The sequence below is a fragment of the Panthera pardus genome, unplaced genomic scaffold, assembly GCF_024362965.1.
Source record: "Panthera pardus isolate Hobbes unplaced genomic scaffold, ASM2436296v1 HiC_scaffold_8, whole genome shotgun sequence".
Classification (NCBI taxonomy): domain Eukaryota; kingdom Metazoa; phylum Chordata; class Mammalia; order Carnivora; family Felidae; genus Panthera; species Panthera pardus.
Genome location: NW_026527013.1, coordinates 11,961,517 through 11,986,496, shown reverse-complemented (window position 1 = coordinate 11,986,496; position 24,980 = coordinate 11,961,517). Strand labels below are relative to the sequence as shown.

The window sequence follows — 24,980 nt, the reverse complement described above, 5'->3', positions numbered from 1 at the left end:
ATTGATTTGTGAATATTGAACCAGGCCTGCAGCCCAGGAATAAATCCCACTTGATTGTGGTGAAAAATTCTTTTAATGTACTGTTGACTTTGATTTGCTAGTATCTTGTTGAGAATTTTTGCATCCAGATTCATCAGGGATATTGGCCTGTAATTCTCCTTTTCAGGAGGGTCTTTGTCTGGGTTTGGAATCAAGGTAATGCTGGATTCATAGAATGAATTTGGAAGCTTTCCTTCCATTTCTATTTTTTGGAACAGTGTGAGAATAATAGGTGTTAACTCTGCTTTAAATCTCTGGTAGAATTCTCCTGGGAAGCCATCTGCCCCAGGACTCTTATTTTTGGGGAGATTTTTGATTACTGATTCCATTTCTTTCCTGGCTATGGGCCTGTTCATATTTTCTATTTCTTCCTGTTTGAGTTTTGGTGGTGCATGAGTTTCTAAGAATTTGTCCATTTCTTCCCGATTGTCCAGCTTGTTGGCATATAATTCTTCATAGTATTCTCGTATATGTTTGTATTCCTGTGATGTTGGTTGTGATCTCTCCTCTTTCATTTCTGATTTTATCTATTTGGGTCCTCTCTATTTTCTTTTTGAGAAGTCTGGTTAGGAGTTTATCAATTTTGCTTATTCTTTCAAAAAACCAGCTCTTAGTTTCATTGATCTGTTCTACTGGTTTTTTTTTTTTATTCTATATCATTTATTTCTGTTCTAATCTTTATTATTTCCCTTCTTCTCCTGGCTTTGGGCTTTATTTGCTGCTCCTTTTCTAGCTCCTTTAGGTGTAAGGTTAAGTTGTGTATTTGGGACCTCTCTTGCTTCTTGAGACAGGCCTGAATTCCAGTGTATTTTCCTCTTAGGATTGTCTTTGCTGCATCCCAAAGGGCTTGGACTGTTGTGTTTTCATTTTCATTTGCTTCCATGTATTGTTTTTTAGTTTTTTGATGTTTATTTATTTTTGAGAAAGAGGGAGAGACAGAGCGTGAGCAGAGGAGGGGCAGAGAGAGAGGGAGACACAGAATCCGAAGCAGACTCCAGGCTCTGAGCTGTCAGTACAGAGCTTGACGCAGGGCTTGAACTCATGAACTGCAAGATCATGACCTGAGCCGAAGTCCGATGTTGAACCAACTGAGCCACCCAGGTTCCCCTGCTTCCATGTGTTTTTAAATTTCTTCTTTAATTTCCTGATTAACCCTTTCATTCCTTAGAAGGATGTTCTTTAACCTCCATATATCTGAGGGCTTTCCAAATTTTTTCTTGTGGTTGATTTCAAGTTCCTAGCATTGTGATCTGAAAATATGCATGGTATGATCTCAATCTTTTTGTACCTGGTCAGGGCTGATTTTTGCAAGATTGGTATGGTTTTGCACTGACTTTATTTTTCAGAAGGAACTTAAGGAAACTTTTATCAAATGTACAGTAGACTCACTGTAGACATAATGTAGGTGTGCTGATGATGTAATCATTACCATATTCACTCATCCATCCAAGAGTGTAGATTGCCCTCCATATATTCAGATCACCTCCTACATTTTTACTAATGGTTAACATTTCTGAATTTGGATGTATTGGATGTGTTTCAGTAATTCCTAGATATTCTATAGCAAAAGTTTTCAAAGTGTGATATGAGGACCCTGGGGTCCTGGAGACCTTTTCTGGGGGAACATCAGTTCCTTACTTTTCCATTTTTCATCATATGCTTCAACTAAAACAACATGTTGCCACAGGCTGAATGAAGAGGCAGGTATGAGCATCAATTTGTTTCCCATCCAAGTTTGTTAAAATGTAAAAACAAACAAACAAACAAAAAAAAAGCAACTCTTCTCACCAAATGTTAATTTTATAAATGTAGTTACTTTCTAAAAACATGTTACTTGTATTGACATTGAGCAGGTGACTATTCTTTTGAATGTATGCATAATAAGTATTTTCAAAGAATCTCGGTGTTAACTTCTAATATGGTGAAAACGGAGAGTCGTACTGCACCCAAACAGGAACCCATCAGAGTCTCACATTTTCTTGAGTGTTAAGAAATCACCAGACCACAATGTTGGCGAGCCGTGTCTTTATAGTTTGTGTCACCATTGGGAATGTTATCTTAGTTTTGCTTAAAGCTTATGCTTTGAATGATTACTGCTGGAGTAATTCTGTGAGAAATACTGAGTGTTGCGAGCCGATCTTGTCTTCTGCAGACTGTGCTCTCTATTGCTGTGGTACCTTATGTCTTCATTCTTTACTTTTTCTGGGTGAAGGAGCATGTCTCTTTCCTTCCCATCCATACATACCTTCTTTCTTTTTCTTATTTATAGCACCGCTCATGACTTTCAGTTCCATGCTAAAGAACAGCAGAACCAGTGAGTATCCGGGTCACTTTCCCAATCCTAACATACTGCGTCTATAGTCTCCCCATTTCATATATTGTTGCATAGACTCACGATTGTCATGCTGGTCACCTTCATTCCCCTTCTGATCTCACCAGATGCAGCACCCATGGCTGGTCAGAACTATAGCATGGTGACTGAGTTCATCCTTGTGGGATTCTCTAACTTCCCACAGCATCTCCTGCCCACCTTCTTCCTGCTGTACCTGCTCATGTACCTGTTCACGCTGCTGGGGAACCTGCTCATCATGGCCACAGTCTGGAGCGAGCGCAGCCTGCACACGCCCATGTACCTCTTCCTGTGCGCCCTGTCCACCTCCGAGATTCTGTTCACCGTTGCCGTCACCCCTCGCATGCTGGTTGACATGTTCTTCACCCACCGCACCATCACCTGGACGGCCTGTGCCAGCCAGATGTTTTTCTCCTTCACGTTTGGCTTCACCCACTCCTTCCTGCTCATGATCATGGGCTACGACCGCTACGTGGCCATCTGCCACCCCCTGCGCTACAATGTGCTCATGAGCAACCGTAGCTGTGCCCGTCTGGTGTCCTGGACCTGGGCTGGTGGCTCAGTCATGGGGATGATGGTGACCCTGATAGTTTTTCACCTCACCTTCTGTGGGTCTAATGTGATCCACCATTTTCTATGCCATGTGTTTTCCCTCTTGAAATTGGCCTGTGGGAATGAGAATTCCTCTGTCACTTTGGCTGTGATCCTGGTATGTGTCTCAGCTCTGATGGGCTGTTTATTCCTCATCATCCTCTCCTATGTCTTCATCGTGGCCGCCATATTGAGGATCCCCTCTGCTGAGGGCAGGCACAAGACCTTCTCCACATGTGTGTCCCACCTCACGGTGGTCATTGTGCACTACAGCTTTGCCTCCATTATCTACCTCAAGCCCAAGGGCCCCCATTCTATGGACAGTAACACCCTGATGGCCACCACCTATACAGTCTTCACTCCCTTTCTCAGTCCCATCATTTTCAGCCTCAGGAATAAGGAGCTCAAGAATGCCATAAAGAAAAGCTTCCAGAGAAAATTCAGTCCCCTCAGCTCCTAACAGCCAGTTTGGTGGTAAGGAAAATGACAGTAGGGTTGGGGATGATAAAGTCCATCTCCATAAACCTGTTGTAGGGATTCTATATAAGAAAATACTGAGTAAGTATTGTTGAATGCATCTATAGGTGTTGGATACCTGCTAGGTATTTGTTTTTCTCCAATTTGTGTGCCTCCCTCTTGCATAGGATCTAGAGATCATGATCTCCTGTTCAAGACCCCATGTGATGAACTCCATCCCATTACTTCTGTCTACAAATGTGTTATGTACCTGTGGATGAGTTGGGGGGGGGCATCACATGGACGTGTCTGGGCACTGATGCCCATGGTTCTTCTCAAATGGAGAAGGAAGGAAAGACTTTCCCTTAATCACCATAAGGCTGAACAAAAGTATGCATAATAATAAATGCCATCAGCTTTTCTTTCAGGCATGTGTCCAGTGTTTTATATACCCTTTAATATAAAAATGTACAAAAAGTAAATAAACTCTTTCTCTCCAAGAAGTTGGTTGACAGTGTATATAGTTCCTTCTGGGTAGCAGAGGATAGACCCTAAGGGAGTTTTTCTACCTTGATTGGTGTTGAGTGAAGGATGTCAGAATGAGAAGTGAAGGGAAAGAGGGAGGGAGGGAGGGTGGGAGGAAGGGAGGGGAAGAGAGTGAGGGGAGGAGACGGTTCAGTGCTTGGATAAGAACATACGGAATGTTTAAAGGTGTTGCTTATGGAAATCCTTTTCTGTTTTTCCCCACATTACTTTCAATAAAACATCAATTTCTCATTCCTGTGTACTTACATCTATCTGCGGGCTCTGTTGGAGGACACAGTGTTATCTCAAGATGGCACAAAGAAAGGTCAAGGGTGTGGGTACCCCTTTAGGCAGATGAGAAATGTTGGTGAAGGTCACACAACATGTGAAGGAAGGGGTCACATGCAACTTTAGGTCTAACTTCCATGATAGGGTTTGGGAAATCATATGTCTGAGCATCCAGGAGGGGGTCTTCTGTTAATGTAAATTTCTTACTTAAGCTGTGGCCAGATATTTGGGTTGCAGGCAGAAGGTGTTTTATAATAATAAACCAAGGGAGGGCTGTTGCATATGAGTGCCTGCCATTTGCCAAACGTTGTGGAAAGGGTTTCCTATGCATTCACTCTTCTAAGTCTCAAAATAAATCATTATTTCTCCGCATTTAGATATGACCCACTTCTATTATTATTCACAATTTTGAAACACAGAAAATGCAAATCTGATAGAGAATTTGTCCTGGGTTACACCACCTTGAAGGGGGGAAGCAGGAATCGATTACAATGTGCACGTGTGTGCAGTTGGTGAATAGGAACCCGCCTCTCTCAGGTGTCTACAGAGAGAAGTGAGGTCATGACCAGGAGGAGAAGGCTGTCATTAGAAGGAAGAGACCCCTTTTAGGGAAGGAGGGCAGGTGCAGCCCTAGGCACACACCCCTTTCACACAGCCAGAGGGAAACACGGACTCCAGAGGAGTTCATGAGACACTTTTTCTCATGAACACTGACCACGAGAGCTTGGAAAAACCGTCTATGGCAATTTTGGGATTCCTTTCATCATTTTACTCATTATTGGTTTACTAACTAATGCCACCCCTCCCCATCAAGATGTCCTTATCTATGGTGCATCTGGGGACATTGGTATGTTCAGTTCACCAGGGAGAGTTGGAAGTCACTAAGAGGGTGCTGGAATGAGATGTAGATATGTGGGTAGGGCAAGAGCATGTGAGACCATGGTGTCCACTTAGGGAGTTTGTTCCAAGGGCAATGGGGAGCTCTAAATACTCTTAAAATACATACACAAAAGAGCTGTGTGGTATTCCATTGCATATGTGAACATATGCATAGACATTTCCATTTGGGGATCCTACAAATGGTGTTCTTATGACATCGACTACATGTCCTTTAGTGGATTAACACTTATGTGTTGTGTTGAGTCTGTAGCTAGAAGTGTAAAGGCCAAGTCATAGGTGATACTGTGTTCAGGTTGAATAGATGTTGACAAAAAGTTTACCAAAGTGGTTGTACCAAGTAGAAAAAATTTTTAATCAAATTCAAGTTAGTTAACATATAGTGTTTTGGATTCAGGAGTAGAATTTAGTGATTCGTTATTTACATACAACACCCAGCACTCATCCCAGCAAGTGCTCATCTGCCCACCCACCCCCCCTCCAGCATCCTTCAGTTTGTTCTCTGCATTTAGGTCTCTTATGGTTTGCCTCCCTCCCTGTTTTTATCTTATTTTTCCTTTCCTTCCCTTATGTTCATCTGTTTTGTTTCTTAAATTCCGCATATAAGTGAAATCATATGATATTTCTTTTTCTCTGACAGACTTATTTCACTTAGTATAATACAGTAAACCTTGGATTGTGAGCATAATTCATTCTGGAAACATGCTTGTAATCCAAAGCACTTGTCTATCAAAGCAAATTTCCCTATAAGAAATAATGGAAACTCAGATGATTTGTTCTGCAACCCCAAAATATTTGTATAAAAATGATTACAATACTGTAATATAATACAAAATAATAAAGGAAATATAAAATATAAAGAAAAATAAACAAACTAACCTGCACTTACCTTTGAAAACCTTCATGGCTGGTGTGAAGGAGACAAGAGAGAGGAGGGTTATTGTGTTGGACGACTTTCACGATCACTAATGGAATCACTGCTATCTATTGGCTCAGTGGAATCTTTTTCTGCATGGAGGCAATTGTATACACTTGCATGGATGTTGACTACAGCACAGTATTAATAAACTCTTGTCATATATTGTATTTAATGTAAACTGACAATAAGGCAGCAAAGGAAAAGGCCTCAATCTGCAGGCAGCCTGACCTAGAATGAAGCAAAGCATTCCTGAGCTTCCTCTTGTATGGAGAAGCAAAGGACTGTCCACGGGTGCTTTGAAGTGACAAAAAATACACCAGTGCCCATTGTGGGCATCTTCAAACATTCTGAAAAATCACTGATTTCTGCCAAATACTACAGCCTGAGACCGAGCATGGGAGATGATCACCCACAATCCTACAGCAGGAGAGAGAGAGGAACCATTGGCTCAGTTGTGATCATGTGACATCTGGAGTCACATCCCACCCATATTGCAAGACATTGCTCATTTATCAAGTTGCAATTTATTAGAGGGGTGCCTGGGTGGCTCAGTCAGTTAAGCATCCAACTTCGGCTCGGGTCATAATCTCATGGTTCATGAGTTCAAGCCCCACATTGGGCTCTGTACTTATGGCTCAGAGCCCGGAGCCTGCTTCGAATTCTGTGTCTTCTCTTTCTCTGCTCCTCTCCCATTCATGCTGGTCTGTCTCTCTCAAAAATAAACATGATAATTTTTTAATTTATTAGAAATGTTTGCTCGCCTTATAGAGCACTTGCAGAACAAGGTACTCATAGTCAAAGGTTTTACTGTGCACTCTAGTTCCATCCACATTGTTCCAAATAGTAAGATTTCATTCTTTTTCATCGCTATTACTCCAATGTATATATATACAAATCTTCTTTATCCACTCATCAGTCTATGGGCATTTGGACTCTTTCTGTAGTTTGACTGAGGCTGATAGTGCTGCTATAAATTTGGGGTGCATATACCCCTTCGAATCCACATATTTGTATCCTTTGGATAAATACCTACTAGTGCAATTGCTGGGTCATAGGGCAGTTCTATGTTTAATTTTTTGAGGAGCCTCCATATTGTTTTCCACAGTGGCTGCCCCAGTTTGCATTCCCGCCAACAACGCAAAAGTGTTCTCCTTTCTCTGCATCCTCACAAACATCTGTTATTTCCTGAGTTGTTAATTCTAGGCATTCTGACAGGTGTGAGGTAGCATTCAAGTGGTACATTTTAAGCCCATGCACCATGGTCAGATTCCCGTTTGTAGGGAGCTCCTCTGGCTGCTATGAGGGAAGCAGGCTGCTGAGGGCCGGTGGGGTGGGCAGACGCAGGAAGAGATGGGCAGAGGTGCGCGTGGGCATCCTGCACTGGGTCGAGTGGCAGACTGGAGGTTGATTTCAGAGGCAGAATGGACAGTGTTGCTGATTGGACACAGGGACACAGGAAGTGAGCTGTTTCTACACCTAACACTTAAGACCGAATGGGTGAGTTCTTCCCACAACAATGAACAATTCTTCAGCTTCCCAGACACCAACTTGCAGTCCCATAATTCAGTTCACTTCTGACACGAACTACCTGGAGATGCCAGTGACAAGTTTTCAGTGTTCAGGGTACCTGCACTTTTGTCTGGTGGGACTTCACAGTTGGGGTTTCTAAATTCCCCCCTTTCATTTTGGATACTTTGCTGGAATGACTCACAGAAATCAGGAAAATGCAACACTTACTCTTCCCAGTTTACTATAAAAGACACAAGTCAGGAACAGCCAGGTGAAACAGGTGCATCAGGCAAGGTGTGGAGGAAGGACCGAGGACCTTCCATGCCCTCTCTGGACACGCCACCCTCCTAGCACCTCCACGTGTTCACAAATGGGAAGGTCTCTGATTCCCATTGCTTAGGGAGTTTTTGTGGAGGTTTTGTTACACAGACATGATTGATTAAATCATTGGTCCTTGGAGACTGAATATCAATCCATAGCCCCTCTCCCCACCTGGAAGTCCCAGCTCTCTGATCTCACCTTGGCCATTCAGGGGAGCAGCCTCCTTCCTAGAGTACCCAGGGGCCCCCAACCACCACGCATCTCCTTAGCATGCAAAATCCAGTATCATCACTCCTGAGACAAGGGCTTTAGGAGCTGTGTGTCATGAAGTGGACAAAGACCAAATGTGTTATTATAGCCCAAGGATGCACGTACTAATGGAGATGTTCTGGCTCGGATCACCAGGGCAACAGGGATAGGGTAGAACTTGACCAGTGGGGGGAGGTGGGGCTATCCAGTGTGACCAGGAGACCCTGAAAACTTCTATTGACCAAAGGAAATCAGTCCCCAAGACCCAGCTCTAAATTACCCTTATTCTGGGACACCCTCCAGCTGCCCTGACCCCAGAGCAGAGCTCTGGATTCCCACTGTGGGCTGCACCAGCTCCTGCTTTCCCTCTGACTCTTCCTTGACCCTAAGGGATTGAGGGCATCTACTCCAGCCCTGTTTCCCCCAAGACTGGGAGCTCCTAGTCCTCAGCAGGGACTGGGGCTCTCAGGGCAGACAGAGACAGCAGGGAGTCTTGGTTGTGTTGGGGAGTTGGAGGAAGGAGTAGGGGCTGCACGTCCCCAGAGATCCTCTGATGATCCTCTTGGCCACTCCAGACCCTGAGGAGGCCCTGGGGAACAGCCTGCTGGGAAGCTGCAGCAGGGATAAAGCACACAGCATCAGTTCCAGGAGCCCAGAGGTCTGGCCCCACACTTGCCCCTGTGTGCTTCTGACAGAATAACCCAAGAGAGCGTCTTCTGTCCTCCCCTGCTGGCTACTTCCTGGAAGAGGCAGCCCAGCAAGAGGGGGACCAGGAGGGACAGGGTAGGTGGCAATATTTAGGCAGTTGTGGGGAGCAAGCCCCGGTTGGGGGTGGAACAGGACTGGGGAGAAAGGTGGTAAGACAGGCTCTTAGCCTTGGGAGCTGGTGGGACTTTTCTCGGGTTGCCCCTGCTGGGTCCTGGGCTCCTCACTCAGCCTAGTGACCTTGGCAGCTTCTAGGTCACTATTGTTGATTGGGACTGATCCTGTCCCCCTGAAATATTTGCACATGCCCGGAGGCCCTTTTGTTGTCACAGCTCATGGGGAGGGAGGGATGCTACCGGCATCTGGAGGGTTGAGGCCAGGGATGCTGCTAAACATCATACAATCTGGTATTAGTGTGGGGCGTTTGTTCCACTGGTGAACCAATCAGGACACGTTATAGTAACTCCGCCCACATTTACACTAGGGCTCACTGTCTGTGTTGCAGCCTGTGGGTTTGGAGCAGTGGACAGTGGCGTGTATACAGCGTTCCGGCATCCCACAGAATAGTGTCAGGTGCTCTGTTTTTAATGCGCCCAAATGCAATTATGCTGGAGAGTTGAGCTGCCTTTTGCCTCATTCACTCTGTCATTTTACGGCTTCATTTATGCTGCTGTGTGTGCATGGAACTCCTGGCTGGGGCTCCAGGGTTTGCATCCGGCCCGTGGGACCTGCCCCCTTCCCAGTTACGGTTCCCAAGCAGGCTTGTGCATTCCCGCACTACAAGCGGGGCTTCAGCCCACATGCTCCGTCCAGGTAGGTGTGCGCCATGGAGACAGAGGTTCAGGTGCAGGTGAAGGTTGCACTTCTCCATTGTCGGTTCTCACCCGCAGGCCGCGGGATGGCTCCCTCCCCGTATAGCTGTGGGCACTGGGCACTTCCTAATCTGGGGAAATGAATAGGTGTACAGGGAAATCTCAGGGTCGTTTTCCCCTTCCCTTTCCTTGTCTTGAAACCATCTGTTCACTTGCCTGTGTAACCCCTTCTGGGGGTTCTCTGCTCATGTCCTGGACTCGTTTCTGTACGGAGTCTCTACTTCTTTTTTTAAATTTTTTTTTAACGTTTATTTATTTTTGAGACAGAGAGAGACAGAGCATGAACGGGGGAGGGTCAGAGAGAGGGAGACACAGAATCTGAAACAGGCTGCAGGCTCTGAGCTGTCAGCACAGAGCCCGACGCGGGGCTCGAACTCACGGACCGCGAGATCATGACCTGAGCCGAAGTCGGCCGCCCAACCGACTGAGCCACCCAGGCGCCCCAAGGAGTCTCTACTTCTTAATGTGCTGGTTTCTTATTTACTCTAGACAGTATTCCCTCATCAATTTTGGAAAATGCAAAGGCTCTTTTCCCAATTTTCCATCTGCCTGTTCATGTATCCTGGATATCCTTTGTTGAACAAAACCTTTGTGGAAGTTTTCATGTCTGTTTCTTTTTCCAAGCAGTTAAAATATATTTAATGAGAATGGCATCAGCACTCATAGAAGATATGCTGATGAAATTCAAATGCTCCTTTGTGTGTGTTTGTGTGTGTGTGTGTGTGTGTATTAATTAATTAATTTATATAGAATGCATACATACATTTCATCTTTTTTTGAAGTTTTTATTTAAATTCCCATTAACATACATGTAATATTAGTTTCAGGTGTACAATACAGCGATTCAGCCCTTCTGTACATCACCCGGTGCTCATCACAGCAAGTGCACTCCTTCATCCCCATCACCTAATTCACCCAGCCCCCCACTCCATGTCCTCTGGTAACCATCAGTTGGTTGTCTATAGTTAAGAGTCTCTTCCTTGGTTTGCCTCTCTCTCTCTGTCTCTCTCCCTCTTCTACTTCTCAATTTTTTTTTTTTTGTTTCTTAAATTCCACATATGAGTGAAATCATATGCTATTTGTTTTTCTCTGACTGGCTTATTCACTTAGTATAATACCCTTATTATATGGTATTCACTTAGTATAATCCCATCCATGTTGTTGCAAATGGAAAGATTTCAGCCTTTTTTTATGGTTGAGTCATATTCCGCTGTATATATTTTATATATGTATAATCTTATATAGCCATATATAGATATCTCAGGAGTTACAGTGTCTGTCCTTGGAAGTACTGCATGTGTGTGATTAATTCCTAGATATTTCATAACAGAGGTTTTCAAAGTATGATATGAGGGCCCTGGGGTCCCAGAGACACATTCTGGGGGACCACCAAGTCCTCACTCTTCCAGTGAAGGTGAGGATATATTCTCATCATATGCTTCAAATTAAGAACATATTGCCACAGGCTGAACGACGAGGATACCAGCATCATCTTCTATGCCATCTAGCCAGCACTGGACAAATTTGCTAAAATTTAAAACAAAGCCACACTTCTCATTAAATGAGGGGTTTTTTTTTATCTTTACTCATTTTTGAGAGAGAGAGAGAGAACCAGAGCACAAGCAGAGGAGGGGCAAAGAGAGAGGAGGAGACACAGAATCTGAAGCAGGCTCCAGGCTCTGAGCTGTCAGCACAGAGCCCAATGCAGGACTCGAACTCACGAACCATGAGATAATGACCTGAGCTGAAGCCAGACACTTAACTGACTGAGCCACCCAGGTGCTCCGTCATTAAATGGGTTTTTAAAATATGGTTACTTTCCTTAGTTTGAACCAAAGGTTGATTATTATTCTTTAAATGTGTCAAGAACTTTGAGCTCCTGGGTGGCTCAATCAGTTAAGCATCCAACTCCTGGTTTTGGCTCAGGTCATGATCTCCCGCTTCATGAGTTCTAACCCCTCGTGGGCCTTGCACTGACAGTGTACAGAGCCTACTTGGGATTCTCTTTCTCTCCCTCTCTCTCTGCCCCTCCCCAACTCATGCTGTCTCTGTCTCTCTCAAAATAGTAAGTAAACTTTAAAAATGTGTTAGAACTAAATATGTTCAAAGAATCTCAGTTTTAATTACTAATATGGTAAGAATGGAGACTTCTAACTCACTCAAACAAAAGCCCTCTGGGGGACTCACGGGTTTTGTTTTTCATAAAGAAATCTTGAGACCAAACTGTTTGAGAGCTGTCTCCTTATAGTTTGTGTCACTATTGACAATGTTGTCTTACTTTTTCCTTAAATTCTATCTGGTGTGTGATTATTATGGGTGCAACTCTATGAGAAACACTATGAGTTTGGGAAGTTGATCTGTCTTCCACAGCATGTGTTCTGTCTTTGCTCAAATATTTTTTGCCTTCATTCTTGTACCTTTCTAGGTAGATGATCACATCTCTTTCCGTCCAATCCTGATATTCCTTCTTTCTTTATCATTCCTCAAGCACCGCTCCCGGCTTTCATTTCCCTGCTAATGAACAGCAGAGACAGTGAGTAACCTTGGCTTGTTCCTGATGCTAAAATAGTGCATCTATTGTCTCCCACTTCTTGCTAGTTTTGTAGTGTATATTCTTAGTTATCTAAGAAAAGTCCAGTTGATTTCATATTTAGAAGAAACTTCTAAAAAATCTTTAAGATGTGTACATATATCAATCATTATACTGTATATCTAAAATAAAACAATATTTTATGATAATTATGTATTAATTTTTAAAATAATAAACAGTAATCGAACTTTAGCAATCCAGGATTGCTGTCTGAATTGATACAATTATATGATATTTATTTTAGTTTATTCCTGTGACTGATCACATGATAGGCTTTTAGACACTGAATCATCTTTGTTATTCATGGGATAAATTACGCACCCTCATTCCCTTTCTGATCTCACCAGACGCAGCACCCGTGCCTGGTCAGAACTATAGCATGGTGACTGAGTTCATCCTCGTGGGATTCTCCACCTTCCCACGGCATCTCCTGCCCGCTTTCTTCCTGCTGTACCTGCTCATGTACCTGTTCACGCTGCTGGGGAACCTGCTCATCATGGCCACAGTCTGGAGCGAGCGCAGCCTGCACACGCCCATGTACCTCTTCCTGTGCGCCCTGTCCACCTCTGAGATTCTGTTCACCGTTGCCGTCACCCCTCGCATGCTGGTTGACATGCTCTTCACCCACCGCACCATCACCTGGGCGGCCTGTGCCAGCCAGATGTTTTTCTCCTTCACGTTTGGCTTCACCCACTCCTTCCTGCTCATGATCATGGGCTACGACCGCTACGTGGCCATCTGCCACCCTCTGCGCTACAATGTTCTCATGAGCCCCCGTGGCTGTGCCCACCTTGTGTCTTGGTTCTGGGTTGGTGGCTCAGTCATGGGGATAATGTTGACGCTGATAGTTTTTCACCTCACCTTCTGTGGGTCTAATGTGATCCACCATTTTGCCTGCCACGTGCTTTCCCTTCTAAAGTTGGCCTGTGGGAAGGAGACATCCTCCGTCACCTTGGCTGTGATCCTGGTGTGTGTCTCAGCTCTGATGGGCTGTTTATTCCTCATCGTCCTCTCCTATGTCTTCATCGTGGCCGCCATATTGCGGATCCCCTCTGCTGAGGGCAGGCACAAGACCTTCTCCACGTGTGTGTCCCACCTCACTGTGGTCATTGTGCACTACGGCTTTGCCTCCATTATCTACCTCAAGCCCAAGGGCCCCCATTCTATGGACAGTAACACCCTGATGGCCACCACCTATACAGTCTTCACCCCCTTTCTCAGCCCAATCATTTTCAGCCTCAGGAATAAGGAGCTCAAGAATGCCATAAAGAAAAGCTTCCAGAGAAAATTTAGTCCCTTAAGCTCCTGACACTGGAGGAAATATGTTGGTGAGGAAATATGACAGAAGGGCTGGGGATAATAATGTCTCCATAGGACTTTGTAGTGGTTCAATATATGAAAATATTGAATAGGTATTGGTGGGTGCATCCATATGTGTGGAGGCATCCTACACCTTTGCTTTTCCTCAATTTGATTGCCCATCTCTTGTATAGGCTCTAGTAAGCATGATCTCATGTTTAAGACCCCATGTGATGAGCCACATCCCATTAACTCTGCTAAGAATGTGTTACCTACCTATTGGCTAGTGAGAGACATGACATGGATGGGTGTCAACACTGATGCCCATTGTTCTTCTTAAATGGAGAAGCAAGAGAAGAATTTCTCTTCCACCACCTTAAGGATAAATCAAAATAGGCATAATAATAAATGTCTCCAGTATCAGGGATTTTCTTATCAGGCACTGTGTCCACTGTTGTATAAGTATTACCTTCTAATTTTAACAAATGCCCAAAAGAACATTAAATATTTGTCTCCATGGAGACGGTTGAATGTTTACGGTTCCTCGCTGTGTTTAGAGGGGATAGACCCTAAGGAGGTTTGTATTTTGAGCTGGGTTGAGTGTAGGATGTCGGAATGTTTAGTAGAAGAAAAGAGAGAGATAGAGAAATGGACACAGAAATAGAGACAAAGAGAGAAAGGGGAGAAGATTCAGTGTTTGGATAAGAACATACAAAATGTTTAAAGGGTGTTGCTCTCTGACATGTTACGGAAATCTTTTTCCCTTTTGCCCCACAATACTTCTGGTAAAACATTAGTTTCTCATTCTTGTGTTTACTCAAATCTATCTACGGGCTCTGTTGGAGGACACAGTGCTCTCTCAAGATGGCACAAAGAAAGGTCAAGGGTGTGGGTACCTCCTTTATGCTGATGAGAAATGTTGGTGGGGGGTCACACAACATGTGAGTGAAGGGGTCACATGTAACTTTAGGTGTGTCTGACTCCCATGCTGGGGTTGGGAAACCATGTCTGAAGCTCCAGGAGGGGGCCTTCCATTGGTGTAAATTCTTACTTAAACTGTGGTCAGATATTTGAGCTGCAGTCAGAAGATGTTTTACAATACTAATCTAAGGATGGCTGCCACATATGAGTACCTGCCACTTGCTAAATGCTGTGGGAAGGGTTTCCTATGCATTCACTCTTCTAAGTCTCAAAATAAATTATCCTTTCTCCACATTTAGATATGACCCACATCTATCACTAATCACATTTTTCAAATGTGAAAAATGCAAATCTGTCCCAGGCCACAGCACCATGGAGGCAGGGAGGAGGAATCGATTACAATGTGCATGTGTGTGCAGTTGGTGACCAGGAACCCGCCTCCCTCAGGTGTCTACAGAGAGAAGTGAGGTCATGACTAGGAGGAGAAGGCTGTCATTAGAAGGAAGAGAACCCTTTCAGGGAAGGAGGGCAGGTGCAGCCCTAGGCACACACCCCTTTCACACAGCCAGAGGGAAACACGGACTCCAAAGGAGTTTATGAGACACTTGTCTCATGAACACTGACAACGAGTGCTTGGCAAAACCGGCTATGGCCGTTTTGGGGTTCCATTCATTATTTTGCTCATTATCAGTGTTACTGACGGATGCCCCCACCATTCCTAAGATGTGCTTCTCCAGAGCCTGTGGCTGCGTTCCCTTACCCAGCAAGAGGGAGTGTGCAGATGAGATGCAGTTAAGATCTGAGACAGGGGGATTACCCTCATCACCCAGATGGGCTGCTATAATTGCAAGTGTCCTTAGACAAGGGGGCAGGAGGGGCCAGAGACAGGGAGCAGCAGGGGATGTGACACCGGAAGGAGGAATCGGAGTAGCTGAGGCAGGAACCACGAGCCAGGGGATGCATGGTGCCCTCGAAGCTGGGAAAGCAGGAGACACATCCCTCCCCGGATCCCCTGAAGGATGCAGCCCTGCTCACACCTGGACTCACACCTGGTGACCCTGATTCGGCTTCTGGCCTCCAGCATAGAAGAGGATAGATGTGTGTGGTGTCAGGGCACAAGGTTTATATGCTTTGATACAGCAGCCCCAGAAACTGACTCGTGAAATGGCATCTTGACGTTAAAAGTTATTGGGTTTCACTTTACAATTAGTTTCAAGCCAGATTCTTAGACCATTCTTCTTTGTGGAGAAGACCTGGGGCGTTGAGATGGCTCTCGAGAAGTGCTGAGTGTCCTTGGAATTCGGTCAACAAAGGTGAAAGAGTCCCGGTAGCCCAGCTGCAGGGTTTGCTCGTTGGGGTGTGTTTTAAGGACTCACCTGACCGTGTAGCTGCAGGGGCCCCAGCACAGGGGCTGGGGTGCCGTGTGCCCTCAACCAACACTATCGGAGCAGGCGCTGGAAGACAGCATGAACGGTCTCCGTGCTCGACGTGGACCGTGTGACTCAGGAGGGATGCTCACCCTCCTGTGTGATGGGGCCCCTGCGTTAGAATAAAGACACAGCATCATGCACATCCTCAGAGAGACGCTGAGTTGCAGGGGCTGAACTGGGGGAAATACTTACCCACAGGACAAACCACCAGGGATCCTGAGGTCTGGGTCTCATCTCTTTAGATGGAAAAGGGACATTTTTTACAAGACCTCTTTTTGTTTTAAGGTTTTTGTGTTAGTCAGGGTTCCCCAGAAAAACAGAACCACTGGAATGAATGTGTATATACGCGTGTGAACATATATACATAAGTGTATATAACATATAACATATGTAATAATGTTACAGTATGTTTAAATTCATCTTTTTACTGCTTTTGCTATTTTCTTTTCTGTGACTAATCTCAAAGCACAAATAACATTTTTTCCTTGGTACTCTAACAAGTGGTCTTGTGGCTAAAGACTAAGTGGTTCCAACTACTAGGCTAATGAAATGCAAGATGTATAATTTAGTTCACAAATTATAATGCCTTTCCTTTTGGGCACTACTTTCAATACAGAACAAAAAGCTTTGAAATCAATATCAAAAGAAAAACCCACTTGGCACGTAGTAGAAGTTTACTAAATATTTGTTAGTTGACTACACCACTCAACTTACTGAATAAATATTGTTCTGGTGCAACCACAGTATATTATATATTATAGTATGTCATAACTGTGTTGTTCCATTTTATAAAATGTGATATGTCTGCATCCAGCTCTTCCTGTCCCCACACTGAGGGCTTTTTTAGTGCCAGGTTACATCAGTGTTGTTTCGGATCCCAAGATTCAGAGCGGGTCCCTTAGCTAGAGCTCAGTGAGGATGTGATGGATGGATGAAGGAAGGAGAGAGGATGACAGAAGGGTGGAATGACTAGTGGGGAAGAAGAGAAGGAGTGGGAGGGAGGGAGGGAGGGAGGAGAGAGAGAAATATCCACAGAGGAAGGGGCATTCCCAGGGCCCCAGGAGCCCCCTTGGACATGGAGGAGCTCTAACCCGCATCCCAGTCTCAGGGGAGAGGCTCCCAGGAAACCCGCCTCAGGGGAGGCACCTGCGGAGATAGAGCTCCTGCCCTGCTCACCAAGCAGCAGGAGGGGTGGCCCCAGGCTGGGCTGCAAACAGAGCATCCCAGACGGACAGTCTTCACGCCAGGCGAGAGGAACTCGGTTTCCCAGGAAGAGGTAGCAAGCAAGGTGGGAGCTGAAGGGGGAAATTGTGGCGACCGCGGAAAGCCAGAGCAGAGGGAGGCTCTGGCTGGAGGAAGGGGTGGGGAGTCGGATGGGGGCAGGGGTTACGGCCCCAGCAACCTGGTCCCAACCTGGCCCAAGCTGCCTCCTTCCCCCAAAGCCTGGACCCACAGCAGTCAGGGATTGTCAGGGTCCATTCCCAGGCAGGAAGTAGTCTCTGCACCAGGTTGAGCCAGAAGGGCGACCCTGGGCTTGTCACCATGCACGTGTGCTCATTTCTGCAGCACGGTGCCTGCTTCTGCGTGCAGTGTTTGTGTACATGCAGCTGCATTTGCCTGGATCCATTTCCTGGGGCTGCTGTCACAGAGGACCACAACCAGGTGGCTTTAAACAGCAGAAATTTATCCTCACAGTTCTGGAGGCTACAATCCAAAACCAAGGTTTCCACAGGGCCATGCTCCCTGCAGAGACTCCAGGGCAGAATCTTTCCTGGCCTCTTCCAGCTTCTAGTGACCCCAGCTGTTCCTTGCCTGTGGCCGCATCACCCCAATACCTGCCTCCGTCTGCACACAGCCTGCCTCCCTCTGTGTGTCCCTTCCTATTCCTGTGAGGACACCAGCCATTAGATTTAGGTCTCACCTTTACCCAGTACGGTCTCACCTTGAGCCTTACCTTGATTATATCTGCCAAGACACTATTTCCAAATAAGGTCACATTCTGAGGTTCCAATGGATGTGAATTTGAGGGGGATGCTATACAACCCACCACGGTGTCTGTGTGTCCCTGGCTTATCCCAGTCCCAGACAAGCTCCGGGCACTGGTTAGTGCTTAGTAGATGGGTTGCAGAACCAGCAAGGTCTCTGCTCCTGGCTGTGTGTTTGCTAGGTTCCACTGCCCGTGTGTATTTCAGAAGCCAGGTGTACATGTGCATTGGTGTTGTCTCTGTCTGCTTGTGCTCCTGTGAGCACAGTCTTGAGTCTCTGGCAGTGGTGTAGAAGCAGAGAGAGCAGAGTGGGTTCCATAGTGTCCCCTGGAAGTGAAAGGGTACAGGAGCAGGATCTGGGAGCCAGCCTGCATGTGCCCTGGCTGGGGGTTCTGGCTGAGAGCCCAGAGGTAGAAGGTGGGCCTCTCTCCCCCTTTAAGTCCAGACCTATACAGCTGACTTGGGGAGCTCCCTTGCAGCATATGCAGAGGGGCTGTTCTGGAAAGGGTGAGTGCCTGAACGAGTGCCAGAGAGAGACCCAGAGCCAAGAGAGACCCCTTTCATGGTACTATTTGTGGATTTCAGAGCACATGCCTGGGAGCCTGTTCCTAGCCAGGAGGGAGGAAGGGGTGGGCTCCCCAAGGGGGTGGGGATAGGAGGTGGGTAGGGGCACTCACCTGCAGAGCAGAGATTGCCCTGGACCCCGGGTTGACATGACTCCACAAGGTGTGTCTGTGTCAGGAGCTGAAGTCTGGCAGCCAGAGGAGGGTGGAGTCGAGAGGGGAGGTCAGCGGGCACAGTGCACCAGCAGACGGGGCGTGAGGCCAGAGCCAGGGCTAGACCACGGCACAAAGAGGCCAGCAGTGGGGGCCAGAGATGGTGGCTGAGGGATGAGGTCCAGGAGGAGCTGAGTCTGGTGCCCCGGGATTGCCACCCAGACCCCTGCTGCCCCCAAATGCTTCTTTCCTGCCTGAGAGAGAGACCCCATCCCGACACCCAACCCAATCATCCACTTTCCAGGTGGGGTCCTGGGTCCTCCAAGCATTGGCTGACTTGGCTCTGAGATAACACTTGGTGACAACCTTCTGGGGGCTGGGTGAGGGGGCAGAAGCAGTGCTGTGATATGGGGGTGAGCCCTGCCCCAGGGTAAGTATTTGAAGCCTTGTCATCAAATCTCAGTGATATATGTAAATGACAGATTGTGTATCATGGATATATTAGTATGTATCATCGAGATGCGTGTGTCAGTGATGCAGATATAAATACGCATACCTGTGTGTACCTCTTTTCCAATTTTTCACCAGAGCTGCGGCTTCAGAGCCATCCCCTGTGCTCTGTGGCTGTCAGGTTTGTTTTTTCTATATGCCGTGTAGAGCTTCGTGGCTCACGCCCACCCCATGTTACTTGGCCCTGCCCCCAGGTGAGGGTGGGGGTGTCTCTGACTGCCCCTGACTGTCTGCCATCACAGACAAGGCTGCCATGAATGGCTTGACCACGTCCCCTCGCTGAGCTGTGTTTCAGATGGAGATCTAGAAGTGTTTGTGGGACCTTGGGTAAGTGTCCCCTTAATCTGGCCGTGAACCACCAAGTGAGGATGTCTTCAGTCTACTCATCTGACATCTGGGCCAACACAGGGCGGATCCAGATTTCTAAGTCTTGCCACTGTAGCAAGCGGATGGGGAGCCTGTACCCACTGTGTTCACAGATTGCTGCTGTTTTATTATTTTTTTAATGTTTATTCATTTATTGAGAGAGAGACAGACAGACAGACAGAGCGAGCATGAGCAGGGGAGGGGCAGAGAATCCCAAACAGGCTCCACACCATCAGAGCAGAGCCCAATGCGGGGCTCGAACTCACGGACCATGAGATCACAACCTGAGCTGAAACCAAGACAAAGACGCTTACCCTACTGAGCCACCCAGGCGTCCTGAGTGTTGCTGTTGTAACCGAATTCCTCTCCTTGCTAATGAGCCGCTCATGTCCTTGTTTGCTGCTGGCCTAGTGCGTTTCCTCAGCTGCAGATCACCTGTGCCCCCCTCTTGCCCACTTTCTATCATGATGCCTGTCCTTTTTCTCATTGGTTTCCTCATTTCTCTTTTTTCTCACTGTAGATTCTAGATATTACTCTCTTGTCAATGGGTTTTTTTCAGCTTGATCGAGGTATACATAATATACAAAGAGCTGCGTATATTTAATGGGTACATTTTGATGACTTTGGACATACGCCTACAATTGTGATACCATCCGCACAACCAAGGTAATAAATGTTATCTACCGCCTCCAAAGATTCCTCATGTCCCCTTCTGTGTGTGTGTGTGTGTGTGTGTGTGTGTGTGTGTGTGTGTTAGTAACTTTAAAGGACATCAACCCTCTTAACAAGTTCTTTTTTATTGAAATATAGTTGACAAATAAACTTGTGTGAATTTAAGGTGTACCGTGTGTTGAGTTGGTATGTTTATTCATTATAATGCGATCACCATTGTGCTAATAGCTAGCATGTCTATCGGGTCACGTGATCATCATGTCTGTTTTAGTGTTGGGGATAAATAAGATCTCGTCTCTTAGCGAGTTTGATGATGAGAATACAATATTGGCGTCTATGTTCTTAACAAGTGTTTAATTGTGCACTATCGTATTGTTAACTCTAGCTTGTAGGTTGAACGGCAGAGCTCAGGAACTTATACAGCAAGTAGCTCTCTGTTCTCTGTCATCTGTAACCTTTATCCATGATGCTCTTTGTTAAAAGGATTCAGAATTTCGATGTAAAAGAATTGATCTTTTTTACTGAAGGTTTGTGCTCTTTTTTCTTTTTAAGGAATGTGTTTCCTGTTCTTGGAGCACAAAGATCCTATTACACTTGCTGTCATTAGCTATGTTTTTATCTTTCACAATTACGTTTTCAATCTATCTTGATTCTCTTTTCGGTGGGGTATTGGGAGTCTAGTTGTGGTTTTTGTTTGTAGAGACAGATACTTTCCTCAACAGCATCCCCTAAACAATTCACCTTTTTTCCAAATGATTTGTGGTGTGACCTTAACCATACATGAATGGCTCTGTCTCCGAGCTCTGATTCCAGAACCACTGGTCACTGTCTGTCCTTGCACTGATCCCACACTGCTTTGTTTCCAAGATGCTGTCGCGTGTCTACAGAGTGCAGTCTCCCCCCACCTCCTGTCATTCTTCATTTCCAGATGGACTCAGTTATTCATGGGCCCTTATTTTTGACAAACATTTTGCAATATGTTTATCCTCTTTCTCAAGAGTCCAACTGGATGTTTTTGAGAGGATTACATTGAATGTATAGATTAAATTTGGGGAAGAATGAACATCTTTCTGATATTGTTTTTTGCTTTCATCCGTTTTGTTAGGTCATCTGTCATGTTTCCTGTCTGTTAGAGGTCTCATAGTTCTCCATGAAGCTCCTGTGTGTACTTGTTTAAAGTAATTCCTAGACTGTTGTCAGGTTTTGTGCAACTTTGAATGATACCTTCTTTTGTAATGTTTTATTATTAACTAATTTTAAACTTATGAGAAAGCTGCAAAAAGCACACAGAAAACTCTCATCCTCCCCCCACCAACCCCTTTGAATGCCAGGATCTTCCAGAACCAGGACAATGATGAGACCCAGGGCACAAACACTGGTATATAACACTGTATAGCAAACAACAGCTCTTACTAGAATTCTTTCGACTCTCCACTAATATCCTATTTCTATTCCAGGACACAATCCATTTCATGTAGTTGTTATTTCAAGTTTGCATTATCATTCACTTCTAAGTATCTCTTAATTTCCCTTTTAGCCAGATGATTAATGACTAATATGTTACTTTGGCATTGTCAAATGGTTCACCCAATATTTACATTCTAAATACATGGGAATTTTGAGGGGTCCTTTTCTTATTAAAGTCCAGTAGTATTGCCAAATGATCAGATATTTGGGGCTTTGGGTATTGGTACTTGGGAATGGAATGCACCTGCACTTCCTTTATGGCCTCACACATGGTCTTTTTTGGTGATAGGTCCATGCTCCTAGTGTTGGGGTTTTTTTGTTTTTGTTTTGTTTTATTTTGTTGTTTGGTGTAGTGAATAGGACTATATGCATGTCTGTGTGTATTTATACAAGTTAAATATATGTATATAAGTATATATTAGCTTTTGCACATATATATACACATATGTGTGTATATATACTTGAGCTGTGTGTGTGTGTGTATTAAATAATGTGACAGAAACACCAGGAACTACAAAAGTGGTAAATGCATTAAATGCGTAATCAAAAAAGAGATACAGGGGCACCTGGATGGCTTAGCCAGTTGAGCATCTGACTCTTGGTTTTGGCTCAGGTCATGGTCTCATGGTTCATGAGATCGAGCCCTGCATCAAGCTCTGCACTGACAGTGTGGAGCCTGCTTGGGATTCTCTCTCTCCCTCTCTCTCTGCCCTTCTCTCTCTCTCTCTCTCTCTCTCTCTCTGTCTCAAAATAAATAAATAAACTCCCAAAGAAAAGATTCTCTCTCTTCTCCCTTGCCCTTCTCCCCACCTTCCATGCTCTCTCTAGAAAGAGAAATATACAACCATAAGTTGCTACATTTTAAGGGAATCTGATTCTGGTCATTCACGCCCTTCCTCATTCTCAGCGTCTCTAGTGTTTACTCTATTTCACTCCCCACAGTAAGTACATTAAGCGCATAATCTTACTTCTCATAACAACCTTGTCAGTCAGACATTATTATGATCAACTTCCTTTAGGGAGGAGGAAACTGAGGCTCAAAAAGGTTAAGGAACCAACCCAATGTTGTGGTTGGTGTTGGTGTTGGAAGAGTGTTTTAAAGCAACTTCTCAACTTCATTTAACTTAGGCAGATAACATGGTAGAGTTTTGTCTAAAAAGAGAGAAAAGCCACCCCATAATACTTAGCAAGCCTGGCAGGCACTAAGGAGATGCAGCCTACAGGACACAAGATGGCGAGGTTTGCGCTGTCCTTTCAAAGATGGAACACCAACCAGCAGCAGGTTCTTCCAATTCAAAATATTTCATGGGAGACCCCAGCATAATCACTGTTTTCAAAAAGAAGACTGAATTGTGTTTTTCTTTATTTTTCCATTCCCTATTAGCACAATGACTGGAGGCACTGACAAGCTAGTGGTGACTCAATCCAGGTGTGGCTGAGTAGAGACCCAGAGCTCCTATCACTGGGATTTTAAAATACTAGTAGTCATTATTATTAACAGTATTATTATTATCATCATGTCCTGAGTTCTTACCACGAACCAGGATCAGCGCTAAGCACTTGAGGCCCACTATCTTCCGTGAACCCCGCGCAGCTCAGAGGAGTGCTGACCATCCTCACGAGCAGCCTGTGGCCGAGGGACTGGCCATGGCCTGCGGGGTGAAGGGGTACCTCCTCGGGGAAGTCCTCCCAGGCTGGGCTCAGCACACACTCGTAGCTCCCGCCCACCTGGCTGCCCTCGCTCTCTCCCCACCCAGGGATGGCCGCCACGCTGGGCCGAAACCACAGCTCCATGTCCGAATTCATCCTCGTGGGCTTCTCCACCTTCCCAAGGCATCTCCTGCCCACCTTCTTCCTGTTGTTCCTGCTCATGTACCTGTTCACGCTGCTGGGGAACCTGCTCATCATGGCCACAGTCTGGAGTGAGCGCAGCCTGCACACGCCCATGTACCTCTTCCTGTGCGCCCTGTCCACCTCCGAGATCCTCTACACCTTGGCCATCACCCCGCGCCTGCTGGCCGACCTGCTCTCCACCGGCCGCACCATCACCTGGACGGCCTGTGCCAGCCAGATGTTTTTCTCCTTCACGTTCGGCTTCACCCACTCCTTCCTGCTCACCGTCATGGGCTACGACCGCTACGTGGCCATCTGCCACCCCCTGCACTACCATGTGCTCATGAGCCCCCGCGGCTGCGCCTGCTTGGTGGCCTGGTCCTGGGTAAGTGGCTCGGTCATGGGGCTGGTGGTGACCACGGCCGTTTTCCACCTCACCTTCTGTGGACCCAATGAGATCCACCATTTTTTCTGCCACGTGCCTCCTGTGGTGAAGCTGGCCTGTGGAACTGATGTACCAACCGTGGCCCTGGGTGTGGGGCTGGTGTGCATCATGGCCCTGCTGGGCTGCTGTCTCCTCATCCTCCTCTCCTACGCCTTCATTGTGGCCACCATCTTGAGGATCCCCTCAGCTGAGGGCCGGCACAAGGCCTTCTCCACCTGTGCGTCCCACCTCACTGTGGTCATTGTGCACTATGGCTTTGCCTCTGTCGTCTACCTCAAGCCCAAGGGTCCCCAGTCTCTGGAAGGAGACACCCTGATGGGCATCACCTACACGGTCCTCACCCCCTTCCTCAGCCCCATCATCTTCAGTCTCAGGAACAAGGAGCTAAAGACAGCCATGACCAAGACCTTCCTCAGAAAACTCCATCCCCAGAGCTCCTGAAGTGGCTCCTTTCGTGGCAATGATGTGTCAGGTAGAGGCACTTCAGGCTTCTATCTGTAAAATGGGAATGATTACACTTCACTGGTGATGATTCTTATATGGGAATTACCCCACCTCCCCACTTTGCAAGTACTCCGAGTTCTAGATGTGTGTGTTCTCTCCTTTCTCTCAGTCTGGTTGACCTTGTTCTTCCTGGATTCACTGGGGTGTCGACCTTCCCACTATGGACCTAGTATGTCACCTTCCTCCAGGTTCCTGTGCCTGATGGTGGCATTGGGGGAGGGGGTGCCCACGTCACTGTGTTGGGGAACCTGTGTTCATGGTTTATCATGAATGTGTGAATGAGGGATGCCGACTCTGCCCAAAATGCATAAACTGTGATTGGGCACCTGCTGTGTACCAAGCATTGTGTCATCTGCCTCAGACACACCATTGCTGTCATTCTGAATACTACACTGAAGAAAGGAAAGCATTCTTGATGAAGAAAATGATTGTTCATTTTTAATTCTTCACATTTTTGGAGGAAAGGTGTCTCCTCTTAGGAGTTGCCTTCATTGAGCTGAATGACTGGTTGAGGAGAAAGA

At 46.0% G+C, this 24,980-nt stretch overlaps 3 protein-coding genes across 3 annotated transcripts; all 3 read left to right on the top strand.

Annotated features, from left to right (window-relative positions):
- Window positions 1-2,489: 2,489 nt before the first annotated feature.
- Window positions 2,490-3,440, top strand: LOC109247985 (olfactory receptor 10H3-like). The gene has a single exon (XM_019417254.2). The coding sequence runs from the start codon at window positions 2,490-2,492 to the stop codon at window positions 3,438-3,440; it is 951 nt and encodes a 316-aa protein (XP_019272799.2).
- Window positions 3,441-12,675: 9,235 nt separating this feature from the next.
- Window positions 12,676-13,620, top strand: LOC109247984 (olfactory receptor 10H3-like). The gene has a single exon (XM_019417253.1). It carries the CDS (start codon window positions 12,691-12,693, stop codon window positions 13,618-13,620), a length of 930 nt encoding a protein of 309 aa, XP_019272798.1. The 5' UTR covers window positions 12,676-12,690.
- A 9,816-nt stretch (window positions 13,621-23,436) lies between these two features.
- Window positions 23,437-24,396, top strand: LOC109247983 (olfactory receptor 10H2-like). The gene has a single exon (XM_019417252.2). The coding sequence runs from the start codon at window positions 23,437-23,439 to the stop codon at window positions 24,394-24,396; it is 960 nt and encodes a 319-aa protein (XP_019272797.2).
- Window positions 24,397-24,980: the final 584 nt, after the last annotated feature.

Excerpts from the sequence above, each read along its gene's own strand:
- LOC109247984 (XM_019417253.1), top strand. The coding sequence starts at position 12,691 with ATGGTGACTGAGTTCATCCTCGTGGGATTCTCCACCTTCCCACGGCAT.
- LOC109247983 (XM_019417252.2), top strand. The coding sequence starts at position 23,437 with ATGGCCGCCACGCTGGGCCGAAACCACAGCTCCATGTCCGAATTCATC.
- LOC109247985 (XM_019417254.2), top strand. The coding sequence starts at position 2,490 with ATGGCTGGTCAGAACTATAGCATGGTGACTGAGTTCATCCTTGTGGGA.